The sequence below is a fragment of the Oryzias latipes genome, chromosome 12, assembly GCF_002234675.1.
Source record: "Oryzias latipes chromosome 12, ASM223467v1".
Lineage (NCBI taxonomy): Eukaryota > Metazoa > Chordata > Actinopteri > Beloniformes > Adrianichthyidae > Oryzias > Oryzias latipes.
Genome location: NC_019870.2, coordinates 30521924 through 30541736, shown reverse-complemented (window position 1 = coordinate 30541736; position 19813 = coordinate 30521924). Strand labels below are relative to the sequence as shown.

General features: G+C 46.2%; 2 protein-coding genes across 2 annotated transcripts in view; one reads left to right on the top strand and one right to left on the bottom strand.

Annotated features, from left to right (window-relative positions):
• Positions 1–360: 360 nt before the first annotated feature.
• On the bottom strand, positions 361–5455 carry LOC111948291 (m7GpppN-mRNA hydrolase-like). Its single transcript, XM_023960485.1, has 3 exons — positions 5156–5455; positions 3101–3252; positions 361–669 (listed from the first exon to the last, which is right to left on the bottom strand). Exons 1-3 carry the CDS (start codon positions 5206–5208, stop codon positions 533–535), a joined length of 342 nt encoding a protein of 113 aa, XP_023816253.1. The 5' UTR covers positions 5209–5455; the 3' UTR covers positions 361–532.
• A 4279-nt stretch (positions 5456–9734) lies between these two features.
• The window catches only part of slc27a6 (solute carrier family 27 member 6), a 63136-nt gene continuing 53057 nt past the window's right edge, over positions 9735–19813 (top strand). Inside the window, exon 1 of the mRNA XM_023960484.1 lies at positions 9735–10238. Coding sequence (XP_023816252.1) covers positions 9752–10238 — 487 coding nt within the window. The 5' untranslated portion in view covers positions 9735–9751. The remainder of the gene's footprint in view (positions 10239–19813) is intronic.

Here is a 19813-nt window from a genome sequence, read left to right as displayed (position 1 = left end):
TCAAGCTAGGCTCCGATAAATAGACAGCTTTGGTGTTTTTTCTTCGTTAATTTAGCACTTTCTTCTCGTAAATTTACTAGATTTTAAGTCGAAATTTATGAGATAAAAACTTGTAAATTTACAAGTTTTGTCTCATATATTTATGACTTAAAAGTCGTAAATTTAAAAAAACCCACAAAGACCGTTAGATGCAGATGTCACTATGTGGAGAGCTGGGTATATTTATATTTTTAGTCAAACGTATATTTGTAAGAAATTACGTTATCTAGTAAGAAAACAACCTAATCTTGTCCAAATATCACGTAGCTCTCAGGAGTGCCGAATAGTTTGAAACTGAATTGTTTTTTTTTCCACTGTTAGGAAAGAAAAGTCCTCATTTCTGTTGTGCTGCGGTTATGTTCTTGTGTTGTTGTTTCTTTTGTATGTAGTGTGAGCCCTGTCGGCCACCGTAGTTTTGAATTCATTAATGCGTTTTATTCCATTTTATGTATTTAATGTAAGAATTTTCTTCCTGGTCAAATAAATAAAAACATCAACCTACATTTTCCAGGGATTCATCCAGAATTATCGCTCCATACGTTGGTACTCCCATCTTGTACTCTTTCCACTGCTCCAGCACTTTCTGCACCTCCTCTCCATGAGGCAACAAGAAAGGGCAGTGATGAAAAAGTATGACTGTCAAGAAAAACATTCTTTTTCTGATAGAAATGATCAGTTTTACCAGAACAACTACAACTCAGATGTGAATTTCTAATGAGCTACTGCTGATGTACAAGAAATGCATCTTAAAAAAGACACAGGAGCTTGGATTTTGGCTACAAACTGCATAATCAGAAGGAAAAGTCCACCGGAAACAATTTTACCATAGAAAAAATGGCTGGAGTGGGACTTTAAATAGGAAGCGACAGTCTGTCATTCTAATAGTAGTGGGTTCAAATAACAAACAAAATCAAGCAATTCACTTCATAGAATGTATCCATGTCATTGAGGAAAATAAGTCTGTGAACCTCTAGTCAGAAAGACGTAGGACTTTGTGGCTGAACCCTCAGCAGCTCAGAGGTTGGTGATCGTTGGTGATCAGATCAGGAGGAATTCTGCTCCACTCCTCTTTGGAAATGATTTCTGATTTAGATTTGATGGCTGTTGCTTAGCAACCGTCAACTTCAGCTCTCCAGAGGTTTTCTAGACCAGTGTTTTTCAACCAGTGTGCCGCGCCACACTAGTGTGCCGTGGGAGATGGTCAAGTGCGCCGTGGAGAAATTATCCTCATTAACTGATCTAAAAACATTTTCCATCTCCAGGATTTCAGCTCTGTGTTCATCCAAACAGGCCCTGATAAAACACTGAGTAGTTATGAATATAAAAGATCTTAAAATTACTTTTTCTTTGTGTTTATTTAATTCTATTAAAGACATTTTGATAAAAATCACGGTACCGCGATTTAGCTGCAACTATAACTGTGTAAGGAAAAGTCCCGTCCCTTTAACTGTCTCCGCCAATCATTCTTGAAGGCTTAATCACATGTCATCAGTCTGACCAATCAGAAGTGCTTAAAGTATTCACTTCCTTGTTCTTAATTCTGCTGATAAAGTCGCTCAGTTCTAACAAATATACCAGCTAAAGACGAGCTTTAGCTGTTGGTTCATCTCTTAGAAAAAAAACAGCCGCAACTTCCTGCTTTTTCTGCCACAATTATCACAAAAATTCACGTGAGATTGCGGGGGGGGGGGGGGGGGGGGGGGGGGGGGGGCGCTGTCGATCAATACAGACCATGAATTTCTGCTATTTTTTTTTTTGGATGCTGGTGTGCCGCGGGATTTTTTTCAGGGTTAAAGTGTGCCGTGGCTCAAAAAAGGTTGAAAAACACTGTTCTAGAGGACTGGGGGCCAGAGGCCGGCGGGACCGCTCCATGACCCCCACCTGCTGCTTCTTCAGACGTTCCTTGGTTGTCTTGTTTGTTTTGGGTCATGATCCTGTTGGGGGACCCGTCCACCCATTTTAAAGAGGTTCTGCCAGGAATTGACGGTGCATGGCTCCGCCCATGCTCCCATCCACACCATGAAGCAGCCATGTGCAGAACAACACTCCAAACCATAATGTTTCCACCTCCATGCCTGACAGTGGGGATGGTGTTCTTGGGGTCATTTCTCTTCCTCCAAACCCAACGGGTTGAGTTGATGCCAAAGATGAGGGTCTGATCGGACCACAGCAGCTTCTCCCAGTCACTCTCTGAATAATGAAGGTCTTCAAACTTCTCTCTGTTCTCATGGTCATGGAAACCCCGCCAGGTAATTCTGTGGACAGGTGTCTTTTCTACAGCTGATTAGTTGAAACAGGTGTCTTCAACTCAGGTGACAGGTTGATTGGGAGTCTTTAACTAGTCTGTGTGAACCAGAACCCTTGATGGTTCCTGTGGGATCAAATACTGATTTTTCACAATAAAATAACTGTCAGTTCTTTCAAGTGAATTTTTTTGATTTTCTATCCATCACAGGTCAAGTGAAGCCACCATCAGGATGACAGACTTCTTTTTAGGTGGACAAACCAACACTATGGAACAAAATCTTATTTCTACAGTGTGTGTATTCAAGTGTAAATTGCTACACAAAAAATATGTAATGTGATAATAATAATGATAATAATAATAATGGATTAGAGTTTATCTGTGCTTTTTCTTGGTGCTCAAACTTCTTCCAATGTGTCCATCATTCATTCATACTTGGTGATTCACTTCAATTAAATTTTATTTGTATAGCCCAAAATAACAACAACAGTCGTCTCGATGGGCTTTGAAGTAAAACATGAACTCAAAAGGATCATGAATACAAAGAGTTCAATGGTGATGGTAACTACTAATGTAGCCTCAGCTGCCCTGGGGGAGACTGACAGAGGCATGGCTGCCAGTTGGCGCCTACGGCCCCTCTGACCATCACCAGGACATTCATGCACATTCATACACCAGTGGAGGCAGGGAGGGTGAAGTGCGTCACCGAAGGACACAACGACAGCTGGATGGGGGAGCGGGGCTCAAACCGCCGACCCTTCGGTCATTGGACTGCCTGAGCCACTGCCGCCCACAATGAAGCAGATGTAAGGATATCAGCCTTTGCAAAGTCTCTGATGCCACAATGAGGCGCTCCTGGTGTGTTCTGCAAGCAGAAGTCCAAGTAGAACCAATGGGCCAACTCGATCTGGAAGCAGACCCGGATAGCATTGTCCCGCTCTTCGCTTGGAATGTGAAGTATGAACCGGCTGCAGAGAAGAAGAGATGTTACAGGTTTACCTATTCATATATACTTGACATACTGTGCCATGATTGGAGGCATGGGGTTTGTGGATGCTGTCATTAGAAAGACTTTGATGATAACTATTTCAGCCTCTTTAGCAGCTCTTTCCTAGAATGAAGTACTGAATTTGATCTACTTCACTTTATTTTATAAAGACCAGATCAAAACCAGAGTAGTCTCTACTGCACAATAGGCAAAAACATCCCATATTACATGATCAATAACATTTGTTGTGATTGGAATAATTCCCAAATGTCCAGCTAATAACAGTAAGGCCCATTGTGTTGGTTGTGCACTTAAGGTCAATGTGAGCCCAAACAAAGATGACAGCATGTATTATTATTCATAAAGAAAAGCTCCCCTCTCTGATAATGTGGGCTAACAGAAGGAACATCCACCACACGCTTGATGAGTCGCTGGTACATAAGGTCTCCGTAATAATTAACATTCTCCAATCATTCATTCGTTCATTTTCTTAACCGTTTTTCCCTTTCGGGGTCACGGGACTGCTGGAGCCTATCCTGGCCACTTACGGGTGAAGGCGGGGGACGTCGTGGACAGGTCACCAGTCTGCCTCAGGGCCACAACCGCAAACCCATGCACACTCACATGCATACCTAGGGGCAATTTAGATTAACCAATGAACCTATGAAGCATGTTTGTGGACGGTGGGAGGAAGCCGGAGAAAACACACGCGTGCACGTGGAGAACATGCCAACTCCACACAGAAAGCCCCTCCATTGGTGCTCTGGTCCAGGTCCCCATCCGGGACTTGAACCAGGGACCTCCTTGCTGTGAGCGTTAACCACTGTACCACCGTGCAGCCATCCTCCAGTCCCATTATTGAATTTTCTTCAGTTCAACCGACAGATCACTGACACCCCCCACCCCCCAATCTCAGACAGTTGTTGTAAAAACGGTTGTGTTGTGCTCCACACGTCTGTTTCCAGTGTCGATTCTTTCTGTCTGTGCTCTACAACCTCAGCATCTGCTGGTTTGGTTGAGGACCTAACCAGGTAACCCGGTCAGGGCCACGCCTCCACACAGACACACCCAGTAGATTCTCCATGGCAGCATTCAGCCGCTTCATTGGAAGAATTCACGGTTTTCTTCATGTTTGGCTGAGTTTCATGACTTTACATGTTTTTATGAAGAACACGTGTTTGATACGGATGTGTTTTCATCTTTCATGGTGTTGACATAGAAGAAAAGAACATTTTGGAGTTCAGAAATTCCTGTCAGTAGTGTCATGAATGAATGGGAAGACCTCTCCACCACAGCCATGTGTTGGTAAGTCTGAAGTTGCCAAAGGCTGAGCACCGAACCGGCTGCCAGCTGCCACCGCTTTGGGGCTTTTCTGATAACAAGGAACCAAAAGTTTGGTCCCGGTTCTAAAGTCTGAGGTCCGTTTGTCCTTTCTTCAGCTTAAGGCTGGACTCACGCTGATGGATTGGAACCAGAACTCGAACTAGCAGCCATTGTTCATGTGGCTGTTTGTAAAGTCGTGTTTAGAAATGAACAGAAGAGCAGGAGGGTCTGAACACAGAGAGCAGCAGCAGAAAAACTCCTTTTTCATTAAATACTGCTTTGTTTACAACTCTACCTCCTAAAAACACGCGTCATCGTGTAGATGTCAATAGTTCAACTTAAGAATCCCGTTCTCAAAACAACCGGGAAACTTTGAAGCCACACTCTGACCGCAGTCTTTCGCCGGACAGACCGGGACGGTAACATTTGGTAACGTGACCTGCTTCTACATCACCGGTTCCCGGTCAGACGGCGGCAGGTGAGAGTCACGGCTGTGCGGGGTGTAAAGGTGACCGGGAGGTATCGCAATGTTTCGGGATGAGGCGCTAACTGAGGCTCACCTGCACAGGTCGTCCAAGACGCTCGACGGGATCTCGACTCGTTTGGTCTCCATGTTGACGTGATCGCTCCGCCCCCTCTCCCTCACATCGCCGCGCGGACGTAAAGACTTTTGGCAGCAGAAAACATCAAACGACGTTAATCGCTGTTAACCGCTGGCTGTGAAGCGCGAGACCGTCAATGGCGGTTTCTTCTTCTTCTGTCTGGCGGCGGTTTGCACATACTTTTGGACGCGCATGCGCCACCTGCTGGCATGGAGGGAGGACTGAGCACTACGTCATATTTATTTGTAGCCTCCAACTCCTGTAATATGGAAGCGATTCTGCAGCATAATTCAAAATAAAAGTCCAAACCAGAAATGCTTTTTCATTTTCAAAATGTAACTGCATCAAATGACTCAAAATTAAAATGAAAAAATTAAAACTTCAAAATGCTTTTTCATTTCTTCTTAGAAACCACTTATTCTGCATCATAATTAAAACGAAAATGCAAAGAAGGTATTGCATTTTCATTTTAACATCCACCCTGCGAATAATGCCTCATAATTCAATTCGAAAAAAGCATTTCCAGCGGGGAGGGGTGGGGGGGGGCGATGACGTCAGTGCTTTCTCCGTGTGACATGCTAGGAGCAGTGGAGCTTTGTGTTAGCGGCAGAGGAGAGGGCGCCTTATGCGGTCCTCCTTCGGACGCACCGCTGTTCATCAAAACTCCCCCCCGGACAAGCTTTGTCTTCGGACCGCATAGCGGAGCGCAAAGCCCCGCGATCCGAAGCTCCAGATCGCCGAAGGCGGAAGTGCTGCTGCGATCTGAGAAACTCTGAACCATCATATGAATTTGTGTTTCCAGATAAAACAAAGGATGATGTTCTTCCCACATATTTCCCTTCTCTACCTCTGCCGGTTCCAAGCCCGGTTTGAGAAGGTTGCGTCAGGAAGGGCATCCGGCGTAAAACATTGCCAAATCTACCATGCGACTCGTTCGCTGTGGCGACCCCTGATGGGAGAAGCCGAAAGTGGAAGAACATGTTCTTCCCACATACAGTATTTACATCCAACATGCTCATTGCCCGCAGTTTTAAGTACATCCATGCCTAATGTTTTAAGCACATATTAGCCTAATGCTAACCCGTTTTTCAGGTCCGTCAGGGAAGAAAAAAGCACTGACCGCACAGATTTAAAAACATATGGGCGAGCAGGCCCTTAATAATTATCATGACAGTAATAAAGCACATTTAGAAGATAGTCTCCTGCAGCTTCGCGCTGAGTGTGTGTTGGTCCAACCAGCAAACTTTTATCATGGTGAAATCTGGTTTAGCTGTTGATGGGACTCCAGCTGTCCTTCAACAGCTAAATCAGCACGAAGCTGCAGGGTGGTTTTCGCACCTTGGGTGTGAAAATAAAATGCAATCCCCTCTTTGCATTTTCCTTTTAAATATGACACAGAATAAGCGGTTTTTAAGTATAAAATGAAAAAGCAATTTGAAGGATTGATTTTTCATTTTAATTTTTAGTCAAAAAATGCAGCTTCATTTAGAAGAAAAAAAAAGTTTCTGGTTTTGACTTTTATTTTGAATTATGCTACAGAATCACTTCCATAGATTTTCCAAAAACAAAAGAAATCAGTCTGGACGCTCATTCCTCAATATGTCAATCATCCCGCATTTTATTTCCCTGCTTCTAGGTTTTTTCTGAACTCTTTGATCAGTCTGGTTCCTGCATTAATCAATGTTCTATAGTCTCATTTAGCTAAATTCACATTTACTATCCACGTTTTCAAAGAAGATTGTAAGTCGGGTCATGACGGCGTCCTCCACTCAGGTCTATCGATCCCATCTTCCCAACAACCTCCTCCTCCTTCCAGCAGCATTGCATCTATCCATCATTGTCCCTTTCTCAATACTTTTACCTCTTCTTGCAGACAGTTACATACACATCCTCCATCCATTGCAGAGATATTAAAATAGCTGTACTGCAAAAACAGAATCTTAAGAAAGTGAAAAGTCTCATTTTCTGTCTTACGAGACAAATAATCTTATCAAGAAACTGGTTTCAAAGCAAAATAATCTTGAAACATGTCTTGAGGAGTCAGATTTTTTTCCTTATTTAAAGAAAACCTGGGTCAAACGTTTTGAACCATTTCTTTGGGGCCCGTTTTTACAGTATTTTCCACTGTGTAGATCATTTCTCTGAGTTTCCCGGTGGTTGGGAACTACTTCTTCTTGGTTTGAGCATTCTTAGCAGACGGCATTGAATTAGGGAGGGTACTGCCTCACACAGGTCTGGAGTTCTGCTCTATTGATAAGAATGATGAATATTCACCAAATATCTCATTACATATGACAAGAATTAACCTGCTGCAGTAAAAAAGTTTCAGTTTAGAATATGCAACAATAAAATTGTCAAATTTGAAGCAATGCAAAAATCTAAATGTCTTGTTTCAGAACAATTTCAAGGCAGACTGTTTAATTTACTCTAATGGTTGGATCGGTTTGAGGGGAATGACCCAGCTGGAGCCTGAGCAGCTCTGACTGACTTTGAGCGACTCTGACTGTAGAGCTGAAGGAAAGGAGCAACCTGGAACCAAAAGATCCAAACACGTTAGAGTGTTGGCAGCGCATCTGCATTCCTGCTGCTGCTGCGACCAGGCCTGTACTTGATGTCAGAGTTGAAAGAAGCCGGTTGAGCAGCCCGACCCGGTCCTGGGAAGCTTATCTGTAGACAGGTGACTGAGGGGGTTGTTGTTTGTATGGACACACTTCTGACTGAACCTCTCAGGCATGGCCCACTGAAACTCCATGGAGCCATAGGTCAACAGGTTTCATTCTGTGGGCCTCAGACCTCTGCTAGCATATGCTATCGGTCACGTTCCCTTCCTGTCCCTGAAAAAGCAGAGCCCCAAGACCTGCAAAACTGGCATTCATTCCAGAGGTGGCCCTGGCTAGTTTGGCACACTGGGCGAAACACTGGACGGTGCGCCCCTTCCCCATTGCCATCACAGCAGCAAGTTGGCATAATCGTAGGAGCATCCTAGTGCAAATTTCCTTAACTTTACGTGGAAATGGGTGGGTCTAGAATGTCTAGAAAAACACCAGGGGAAAAAACTGTCAATGTTTGTTCTTGTTTTTTGGGCGCTTCTGGGCCCCTACAAGATTGCGCCCTGGGCCACAGCCCACATTGCCCATTGGAAAAATTGCCACTGTCCAACTCCACTATGAAGGGAAGGGAGAAATCTGAGTAGCCCAGCACCGGAGCAGTGGTTCGCTTTCCCTTCAACACCTCAATGGCCCATTGTCCTCTGTCCACACATCAGAAGTCATACGGGGACGTATTCTGCTGGATTAATAACTTTCTGTTTGAGGGGAGGGGAGGATGCTTTGTTACGTGTGCGTTTTGTTATGTGTGGAAGAATTCAGACTGTGACCCGTCCCGCCGCTCTGGGTTGGCGGCTGCCGGACGCAGGAGAACCGTGTGTCCGAGTAGAGCTCGGACTGTCAGCTCACACAGCGGCTTTGGGGCGGTGTGTGAGCTGTTCAAAGCAGAAATGTGGCTCAGTCCTTAGAAACCGTTCAACATTCACGTGGATTTGTGTTTCCAGTCGTGTCCCGACAAAATAAAGGCTGATGTTATTCCACATATTTGCAGCCAAGATGCAGATTGCGGCGTATCCCGCATGGATTTTATCAAACATCAAGGCTTGCCTAATGTTGCTAGCGCATGTTAGTCCACTCCTGGGAGCTCCGTTCTTCCACAATAAAAAAAACACTGACCACACGGATTAACAATAAAATGATGAGCGAACAGGCACTTCATAATAACCGTAACATTAATAAAAACACGTTTAGAAGATCATCTCCAATATCACGGAGCTGCTGCATGAATGTTTATGGCAACTCAGTTTGTATTTTCCGGTATTTTCAACACTACTGCGCCCAAATAATTTAGTCCCACCGAAATTGTGACCATGTGAACATCTGTTCTGATCGGAAAAAGTTTTTCTGATCCCATGTAGACAGTTGGATTTTAATCCGACCATTGATCCCATCAAGATATTTTGCACATGTAACCGACTGACAGCTTTACGTTAAAGGCCTCCTTCCAAGTTCTTACCTTCCCCGACTGTGCTTTCTTTGCTTCTGAGGTCACTGAGGTCACACAGATCGGGTTCAGTGTGGCTGGAAACACTTGCAGGTTTCAATTCAATTCAATTCAATTCAATTTTATTTGTATAGCCCAAAATCACAACAACAGTCGTCTCGATGGGCTTCGAAGTAAAACATGAAATCAAGGTTTCAACCAAAGACCCGGAATGGGTCATAAAACTCAGAATTTGTTCAGTTCAAAGCTCCTGGTTTCAGTCAGACCAACACACCTACACACACAAAGACAAGCACGTACACAAACACACGCGCACACACACACGGACACCCGCGCGCACACACACAAGCACACACACTCTACCTTTGATGCTTTATCTCAACCCAGCCTCTTTTATTTTGAAGGAACTTGTGTTCCGGTGCACCTGGCAGGTGGAGCCGTGTTTTGATGTCGCGTGCGTGCTTGTGTGCAGTCAGTGAAGAGTGCGGCAGCGCCGTAGACACCATGGCTCTGTCTCTGGGCTGGCTGTCCGCTGCAGTCTCCGGTCTGGTCTGCGCGCACGCGCTGCAGCGTCTCTGCTTCCCGTACTTCTGGCGGGACCTGGTCTTCCTGCTGCGGGTGGTCCGGTATGGCGCGAGGCTGGAGTTCTACAGGTGGAGGCGCAGCGTGCGCACCGTCCTGGACAGGTTCGTGGAGCAGGCGCAGCGCGTGCCCAACAAGCCTTTCGTCATCTACGAGGGGACCGCGCACACCTACCGGGACGTGGAGCAGCGCAGCAACCGGCTGGCGAACGTCTTTCTGGACTCGGTCGGGCTGCAGAGAGGAGACTGCGTCGCCATGCTCATGAACAACGAACCGGATTACCTGTGCGTGTGGTTCGGGCTGGCCAAGGTGGGCTGCACGGCGGCGTTCCTCAACACCAACATCAGATCCGGGTCTCTGCTGCACTGCCTGGACTGCTGCGGCGCCCGGACCCTGGTTGTGGGTTCAGGTACGACTGTGTCCTGCAGGAGAAACGAACCACCGATCCGAGACGGGCCGGGCTCACGGTAGAAGTGAATGTGATTACTTGTTTGTTTTGTACGGAGCCCCTGTCCTGACATTAAAAAACTAAAATATATCTCGTTCCCACAGGTCTAAATCTTGTTCCCACAAATTAATATCATGTTCGCACAAAATAATATTCTGTTCCCACGCATTAATTAATTTGTGCGAAAAAAGTAATTATTTAACTTTATGTCATAAGTGATTCATAAACACAGATGTGAGCAATAGTTGGATTTAGCAGATAGCTTCACGTTTCTGTCTGTGTGTCTCATTACATTACAAACTCTACTAAAGCATCATACTCGTTGGCAGTCACTTTACATCTGAAGGCTAGTAGGCTACATGCTACGTATCCCATCATGGATCACGCATCACTACCAGCCAATCATTTGTCTTGTTGTTACACCACACTTATAGGGACAAAGTGATTGATTGAGATGCATTCTGGGGAAAACGTGATGCACGATGGGACACGTAGCATGTAGCCTTCTAGCCTTCAGATGTAAAGGGACTGTTAACGAGTATGATGCTTTTGTAGAGTTTGTAATGTAATGAGTTGATGAATGCCATGATGTGAATAAAAAGTTAATGATGGGCTAGGTAGCATGTAGCCTTCGGACGTGAAGTGACGGCTAACGAGTATGTTAATAAAAGACAAGTCCTGAATATTATTATTCCTATTAGACCCTAGACTTCAATATCCCATACTGCTGCTTGATGGCCGGTAGACGGCCAGCCAGGTACCCAAATGCCGGCAAGACAAGCTAAAGAGCTCTGCGGCGGAGCTAAGAGCTATGCTATTTTTTTTTTTTTTTTTTTTTTTTTTTCACCTGTGGAATATTGCTAAGATCAGAAATATACTTTCTAAGAGTGATGCTGAAAAACTCATCCATGCATTTGTTACGTCGAGGCTGGATTACTGTAACTCTTTGTTAGCAGTGTGTCCTAAGAGTTCCTTAAGAAGTCTCCAGCTTGTTCAGAACGCAGCAGCTAGATTGTTAGCTGGAACCAGCAGAAGAGATCACATCACTCCTGTGTTAGTTTCGCTCCATTGGCTCCCAGTTGATTCTAGAATTAAGTTCAAGATCCTCCTGTTAACCTATAAGGCCTTACATGGAATGGCCCCGTCCTATATTAAGGACCTCATAGTCCCTTACCAACCAATCAGAACACTTCGCTCGCAAAATGCAGGACTGCTTGTGGTTCCTAGAATTAGTAAAAGTACGGTTGGAGGTAGAGCGTTTAGCCACCAAGCCCCTGTCTTATGGAATAAACTCCCAGCTCATGGAAGAGAGGCCGACTCAGTTTCTACATTCAAAGTTAGACTGAAAACATTCCTCTTTGGACAGGCTTATTGTCAGACTAGTTAGTATTCAGAGATTATTTAACTTCATGTTAGTTTGTTTAAATTAAACTTAATAATAACTATTTCTTTTAAAAGGCTGCTAGAAGTTGAAGCTGGGGTAACTATGGTGCACTGGGGTTCTGTCCTCTTTCCTTTTTTACTTCTACCCTTCCTCTCCTCTATTCTTGATCATAATTTATCATTTAGTTCTCCATGCCTCTGTTTGGTGCAGTGCGATTCATGTATTGTCCCTCTTTTCCTCTCCCCTCCTGGGAGTGGGAGTGCTTCCAGACTCCAGTTGGCTCATCCGTGCTCCAGTTCCTGACCGTTTACCTCGCCTTTGCTCCTGCTCCTACACCTGGCTGTGGTTCCTGCCTCTGGCTCATCTCTGGCTCGTCTCTGCTCTGTGCCTGACCGAGTACCTCGTCTCTGCTCCTGCTCCTACACCTGGCTGTGGTTCCTGTCTCCGGCTCGACTCGCGCCTTTGACTGTCCCCACAACCACGGCTGGATGAAGCTCGTCTGCTGGACTTTTATATATGTAGTTGTAGATTTAGATAAGTTAATTCTTCTCTAAGAGTTCTGGTAAATCGCCTGTCCGTCCTGGGGGAGGATCCCTCCTTCATGTGGACACCCCTGAGGTTTCTTCGTTTTTTCCGGAATCCGTTTTTTTTGGGAGTTTTTCCTTACCGCGAAGGGGGGTCTAAGGGCAGGGATGCCAGTATAGCTTAGTCAGTTTGTTAGTTCATTTTAGTATTTTTCTATTGAACTCTTTGTATTCGTGATCCTTTTGATTTCATGTTTTACTTCGAAGCCCATCGAGACGACTGTTGTTGTGATTTTGGGCTATACAAATAAAATTGAATTGAATTGAATATGTCCGGAGAATCGCTGCGATGTGGTGAAGCACAAAGCTTGGGCATCCTAAATCTTATGATATTTTCTTATTTTTATTGAGACAATGATGAATTGATCATTCTTGTTTTTCTTTTTCCTTTCTTGAACGAATGTGGGTCCCAGAGACACAGAGGTTACCGCTGAAAGCGGCTTTTGTGGCCAGATGGAGAGCATATCCGTGTTTATGAATGACTTATGACGTGAATAATTATTTCGTTCACACTAAATAATTATTTCGAGGGAACAAGATGGTATCTTTTGGGAACAGAATATTCTTTCATGCAAACAAGAAAATAATTTGTGGGAACAAGATATATTTTATTTTTTTAATGTCAGGACACGGGGTCAGTAGTTTTGCACCTTAAAATGCCCAGAGTTAGACCAGATGTACAAGAAACTCGCAAAACATTCAAAACACATTAAAAGATGAAAAGAGTTCAAGGTAAAAAAGGATATAAGTGACTTAAGACAGAAAAACATCAAATGGAAGCAAAACTAAACTAATAAAAACAGTCAGACCAACACACACAAAACACACACACACACACAAAACACACACTGGTGCGCGCTTTGGACACAGCAGCATAGTCTCCTGCTGTGTCCAAAGCCTGGCTATCAACTGTCTTTCTAGAAGTCTTTTCTAACAAACAGTGAGGATTTCTGCTGAATCCTTAGTGCTAACATTCAGCTTCAGTGGACAGATCAAAAACATTGGTTTTCAATCACGCAAACTAATAGTTTGCGTTGAATGTTTCACATTAGTTTGTTTGAAGGCATAAGTATGTGTGTGTGAACACTATCGGTGTTGTGTACATTTGTGTACATGTAACATTTGAGTGTGTGTGGACAGGCCCCGCCCCTTTGAGAGTTGTATTACATTTGAACCTTACCGTAATGATAAACATCCAGTAGCTTGTTGCTTTATGCTGCTTCATGGTTTTATCCCCCCCCCTCCCATAATCACCCTCCTACCCCCCCACCCCCCTCTCTAACGTCCATCTCTCTTCCCTCCTTTCCTTTTCCGTCCGGTCCACCACAAAAGATTTTCAAAAACAATTAAAATTAATAAAGTTTGGCCTCGATTCCAAAAGGGGTTTGTTCAGACATAACTCTGGTTTGTCTGAAGATTCATAACCCCTATTGTTAAAGTAAAATATGTCCAACAAAAGAGGCCTTCAGTTCTCATCTGTCTGCCCAGCTGTTGGACAGGACAAGTAAAAAAAATAAATAAAATAAAATAAATTAAAACATTGGTTCCTCTGAGGTTCCTCCTGAACCTCGGTACCTCCAGCTGATCTGAGGCTCCGGGTCGGGGGTCTAAGGACAGAAAAGCTCAGAGAGGTCCAGCGGCGCCCAATTGTTCGAAGATTTAAAAACAAATCAAAGAATCTTAAAATGAACTCTTTAGCCAGTGAAAACCAGCCAAGATGGGGTGATGCGGCTCCTCACATGCGCTCCAACCAGAAACCAGCAGTGTTCTGGATCAGCTGGAGGCGTCGGAGGGACGACTGGCTGGCTCCGAATAAGGAGAATGACAGAAATGTGTGGAGAGCATGGATTACTGTCTCAGACGGTCCTCTACACCTGATGGTGCGCTACATAAACCAATGTAGATTCCCATAAAGGTGGACAGTGACACGTGTGTGTGTGGGCGCCTTTGTCACACTGGTGATTGAATCAGCTCAATAAAATACTGTGCAAAAATGACTAAAAACAATTAAAAATGTAAAAAGGGATTTAATAAATAGTAATCTAAAAACAGCTGTAAATTGGTAAAAAAATAAAAGACATAAAATTTTGATTAAAAGTCCCAGCTAAAAAAAGAGTCCAGTCCCAAAGCTGCGCCCCCGAAGTCCACCGTTGGAACCGGCTGTGGAGGGGGAAAAAACCAGCGTCTGTGCGGCTGAAACGAACACACAAAAAAACGGAAAACTTCAGGGTGTTACACCAACATCAGCCACACGCATCCAGGCAGGTCGGGAGAGCAGACTTTCCTTTATGCACCGATTGTCAGGCCTTCAGGTCCCACACGCAACTTCTCGGTCAGCCTCGGCGTTCCTCCACACGGTCGACGCCCCCGTCGCATACGGCTCCCGCTACGTCTTCAATGTCGGCGTCGACCTGGCGATCAGCTGGTCCGCCTTCCTTTGGCTCTCACCCAGAGCTTCATTCCTTGCGGCACGCTTCAGCTGCGCTGCGCTGCGCTGCGTGCGTCTGCCTCAGGTGCTTCAACCACCGGCAACCGCTCAGAGTTCCATTTAGGCAGTGGTGAGGAGTTCTGCCAATGAGGTCCAGGTGTGTGCAATCAGGTCCATGATCCAATAAAATTAAACCGCATGCAAAAAGTTAAAAAAAAACTAAACAAAACAGCACAACACACAAAACCACCCAACACCAAAAGAAATACTAAGGATCAGCACAAATATTACACACATTCCGGCCCACCTTTGACATTTCCCCCCCTTTTAACAATGGTCGTCCCGAACATTATTCTGCTTCATATCTCACCGGAGGTCTCCCAAAGTTTGACCTTCCAGACCGACGCAGAGGTTCAAGGCCCTCGAATGCTTCCGGAGGGTCAGGTGGAGCAGCTGGTGGCTGTCTTTCAGGGCATCTAACTGGTTGCGGGTTGCATCCCATTATCAGTCTTGGCAACCACAATGTTGGAGGGGGAAGTTTGGGCTCCAGGTCAGCTGATAGTCCATTCGGGTTCAGTGGTGGAGCATCCTCAGTCAGAACAAGGGGACATGTTCGCAGGTTATTTCGGTGCACAGTGCGGGTTGGTGCCTCCTTACCCTCTGGCCGCAGAATATACACTGGGCTACCTTCGGAGAGCTGAGAGACCACCACAAAAGGTTCAGGAAACCATCTCACACCCAGCTTCCCTTTCGCCCTTCTGCGAAAATTACGCACCAATACACGCTCTCCAGGCAATAGGGGTGTTTTGTGGGTACGCTTGTTGTAGCGTCTCTGATCCAGCGCCTGTCGCTTCTGCGTTTGTTGCTTCACAGCTTCGTAAGCATTCTGTAGAGCTTTATGATGAGAGTTCACCCAACCTTGTAATGTCTGTGGTTGCTCCTCAGGTCCCAGTCCTGTCGACCAGTCTACCGGTAGTCGAGCGTGTCTTCCGAACACTTCGTAGTGGGGGGTGAAGCTAGTAGTGCTGTGCACGGTGTTGTTATAGGCCTGCACCAGGGCTGGTAAGCGGTCGGCCCACTGTCCATGTTCAGTCTCTGAAAGTGAATTCAATAGACCCAACAATGTCTGGTTAACACGTTCACAACCCCCATTACCTTGAGACCAATATGCTGTGGTGCGACTTTTCTTACAGCCATAGATGCGACACAGCTCTTTGAATATTGAGGATTCGAAGGCAGCGCCTCGATCTGTCAAAATCCGTTCTGGGCAACCAAACTTCTGAATCCAGTTATTGTACACAGTTCGGGCAGTGGTTGCTGCCGACTGATCTTTAGTGGGAACGGCTTGGGCATATTTAGAAAAGAGGTCGGTCATGACCAGAATACAAGGCCACCTATCCTCAGGCCGACCCAGGGACAAATAGTCCAACCCCACCACCTCAAAAGGGTATGAAGTTGTAATGGACATCAGTGGAGCCCTCACCTCCGGGCCGCGTTTTGCGCAGACACACTGAAGGCAGGCGTTGGTCCAGTCGGTTACATCTCTAGCCATTTGTGGCCAGTAGCAGCGTTGACGCAGAATTGATAGTGTCCTGTCACTGCTTGGATGACCCATCTCCTGATGGTATGCAGCCCACAGGTCTTTGGCCCCACTTCTGGGTATAAGGACTTGAAAAACCTCCTGCCCTGAACTGGCCTCCAAAAAACACCTCCCCAACACCCCATTACGGAGCTCGATCTTGCCCCACTGTCTGAGAAGCAGTTTTAGATCTGCAGAGGCAGCCCACCCGTACCTCGGGTTGATCCACATGTTGCAGTTTCCACTGGCGCAGCCGTTGGAGGTCAGGGTCTTCGTGCTGCCTGCTCTCCCAGCCCTTCACTGTAGTCTCCATGCTGGTCACATTGTGGCAAGTGGGCTCTTCCTGTGAAGACAGCCGTGACAGGGCATCTGCATTTTTATTTTGCTTCCCCGGCCTATAGCTGATGGAGTACTTGTAGTTTGCCAACTGTGCCACCCAACGTTGCTCCACAGCCCCCAACCGTGCCGAGTCCAAGTGCACCAGGGGGTTATTGTCCGTGTATACGGTAAACTCTGCCCCATACAGGAAGTCTTTAAATTTTTCAGTGACCGCCCATTTCAAAGCCAACAACTCCAACTTGAAAGAGCTGTAGTTTTGGTCATTCCGCTCTGTTGGATGCAAGCTGCGGCTGGCATATGCTATGACCCGCTCTTTCCCATCTTGCACTTGGGCAAGAATAGCTCCCAAACCTTCAAAGCTGTCATCGGTATACAGTCTGAATGGTTTGGTAAAATCAGCGTATGCCAGAATAGGGGCACTCAGCAAAGCCTCTTTCAGTTGGTCAAAAGCTCGCTGACATGTAGGAGACCAGGAAACAAGTGAATTCTTCGCTGTAGCCGACCCATGGGTAAGGGCGTTTAATGGCAGGGCGATCTTGGAAAACCCAGAGATGAACCTGCGGTAATACCCCGCCAAACCCAGGAAGGAACGAACCTGTTTCACAGTTTGGGGGACAGGCCAGTCCCTCACAACCGCGGTCTTAGCCGGGTCTGTCGAGACACCCTGCTCACTGATGATGTGCCCAAGGTACGTCACCTCCTTCTGGAACAGAAGACACTTCCTTGGTTGTAGCTTCAACCCATGGATGTAAAGTTGTTGGAATACCTCTTCCAGATGTTGCAAATGACTCTGGAAGTCAGATGAAAAGACAATTATGTCATCAAGGTATATTAGCAACGAGTCATTCACCATTCCCCCCAGACAGCGCTGCATTAGTCGCTGAAAAGTGGCTGGGGCATTACAAAGTCCAAAGGGCATTCGATCGAACTCGTATAAGCCAATAGGCGTGGCAAAAGCAGTCTTTTCCCTATCCGCAGGGTCTACCTCAACCTGCCAGTAACCACTGGCAAGGTTAAGTGTAGAATACCATTTTGCAGCCTTCAGACAGGTTAGTGACTCTTCAATCCGAGGCAATGGGAAAGCGTCCTTATGTGTTAAAGCATTTAGCTTCCGATAGTCAACACAGAAACGCCAGTCTCCATTCTTCTTTTTGACCAAGACAATAGGAGCTGCCCATGGACTTGAACTCTCCCTTACCACCCCTTTGTCCAACATGTTTTTGAGGAGAGAGCGCAGTTCTGCATACAAGCTTGGTGGAACCGGTCGGTATCGTTCCCTGCTCGGAGGAGCTGAACCAGTAGGAATCTGATGCTTGACAACTCCAGTGCAGCCAAAATCCTCCTCGTGGCTCGAAAACACCTTGGTCCAACGTTGTAGAAGTTTGGTCATCTGCTCTTGTTGACAAACTGTGAGACCATCCCCCCTTAAGGCCAGAACTGGATGTGCTTCCGAACTGCTAGTTTCTTCTGAAGCTCCAATGCGCCTTACTGCCACCTCCAGCACTTCCGTGTCGACCCACTGAAGGCTCAGCTCATGTTCACCTTGGATGTCTGCCGGGTCGATTTCTGTTACTTGGGCCACTGGCTGGCGCTGTGGAACCTTAACTGGATATGGATTCGGGTTACAGACTCTACATGGCAAACAGTTTCCTCTCAACAAAGTCAGAGTACGCCCCACTTGCCACTCGGTGTCATTATTGGTTAGTTCTTCTACCATCACAACCCTAGTGTCCTTAGGGTCCCCCTCTGCTACTTGGATCCAAAGCACCATCTCCGATTGTGGTGGGATCACAACAGGCAACTGCCGCTTTAATTTTGCAGTAGCATGGAACGGTGGTTTCAGCTGGCGAGTGTAGGCCAACTGACAGTCTGCAAAGGCTTGTGTCCAGGCCTTTCCTTCCTGTGGTTGAAGAACAGCCTTGAATGCTGGTACACCAGGATGGTTTCCCTGTGTGAGGGCAGACCACACAGCCTCAATAACATTCATCCCCAGAATTCCTTTTTCAGTACCTAAACACTTATCTTCGACTATCACAATGCCCTTGCCCGATACCTGAATACCACCAACCATGCAGTCCAGCAGCGCATAACCCACATAGGGGATCTCCAAGCCATTTGCAGCACGCAGAGTCAACCAGGGCGCTTCTTCAACCTGGGCTTCACAGTCCCCCAGGCACTTTCTGAATAGACTTTGGCTTAGCATAGTGACTTGGGATCCTGTGTCGATCACAAAAGGAACAGGACGGTTATTCAGAACAATCGTGACAGTTGGGCACTCACCGACTAGAGCCGACTTTGCGCCACTCTTTGATGCCCCCACGGCCCGGCCCTCAGCTGTAGGGGGTTCTAAAAATCCTGATTATGGCGAGACCTCTGGGGACACCTCCGCTGCATGTGACCAGCCACCCCACAATGTCTACAGATGGGCCTGCCATACGCATCCCACTGATGTCCAAGTGTTCGGGGGCTGGCGACTCTGAAAGGTCCTGGTGGAAGTGGCTGGAGGGCTGAGCTTCCTGGCAGTTCAACCTTTGCTTCGGATAGAAGACGGGGGGGAGGATGCGCAACTTCAGATCCTTTAGAACCAGCTAAAGCTTTTATTTCTGAAAGGAGTTCCTTCATATCTTTCAGTTCTTGCTGCAACTCATTACAAAGTTCAGCTTTGAGCTGGTCCAGGTCAGACTGTGAAGCGAGTCTTTGAGTTGCAACTCTTTGGACTGTTACAACCTCCCCTTCCTCTTCTAGCTCTTTTTCCAATGCTCTGGCCTCTCGACAGGCTTCTGGAAAAGTTGTGTCTCTGCTGCGACGAATCTGTCGATTAAGTTCTTGCTTCACCGTGCCTGGACAAAGCCCCACCAACAACTGGTCCAGGAGCAAGACATCAGTGTCCCCAGCGACATCTTGGTCATGTTGGCGCCATCTAGAGAACAGTTCCCTTAATCTTAAAATGAAGAGGTGAACAGACTCATCAGATTTTTGACGACAGTTAAAAAATGCAGCTCTTAACTGGGCTTTAGAAGCAGGTTTAGCGAATTCACACTTCAGTAACTCGAGCACTTTCTCCCAAGTATTCCTCTCATCAGGTGCTACCAACAGTAATTCACGCTTGGCTTCCCCTTCTAGGGCACTCATGATAAAGTCTGCTTGCTGCTGGGGCCCCAGTCCTTGTGCACGCAGCATGGCTTCCACCTGAACCCTCCATTCTGCAAATGTTGACCTGTC

Bases quoted from the DNA above. Each gene is read 5' to 3' on its own strand.
- LOC111948291 (XM_023960485.1), bottom strand. From the start codon at position 5,208: ATGGAGACCAAACGAGTCGAGATCCCGTCGAGCGTCTTGGACGACCTG. The intron at 3,253-5,155 runs GTGAGCCTCAGT...TCTTCTCTGCAG, and splicing joins GTCTTGGACGACCTGTGCAG to CCGGTTCATACTTCACATTC. The intron at 670-3,100 runs ATATCCTTACAT...TGACAGTCATAC, and splicing joins CAGAGACTTTGCAAAGGCTG to TTTTTCATCACTGCCCTTTC.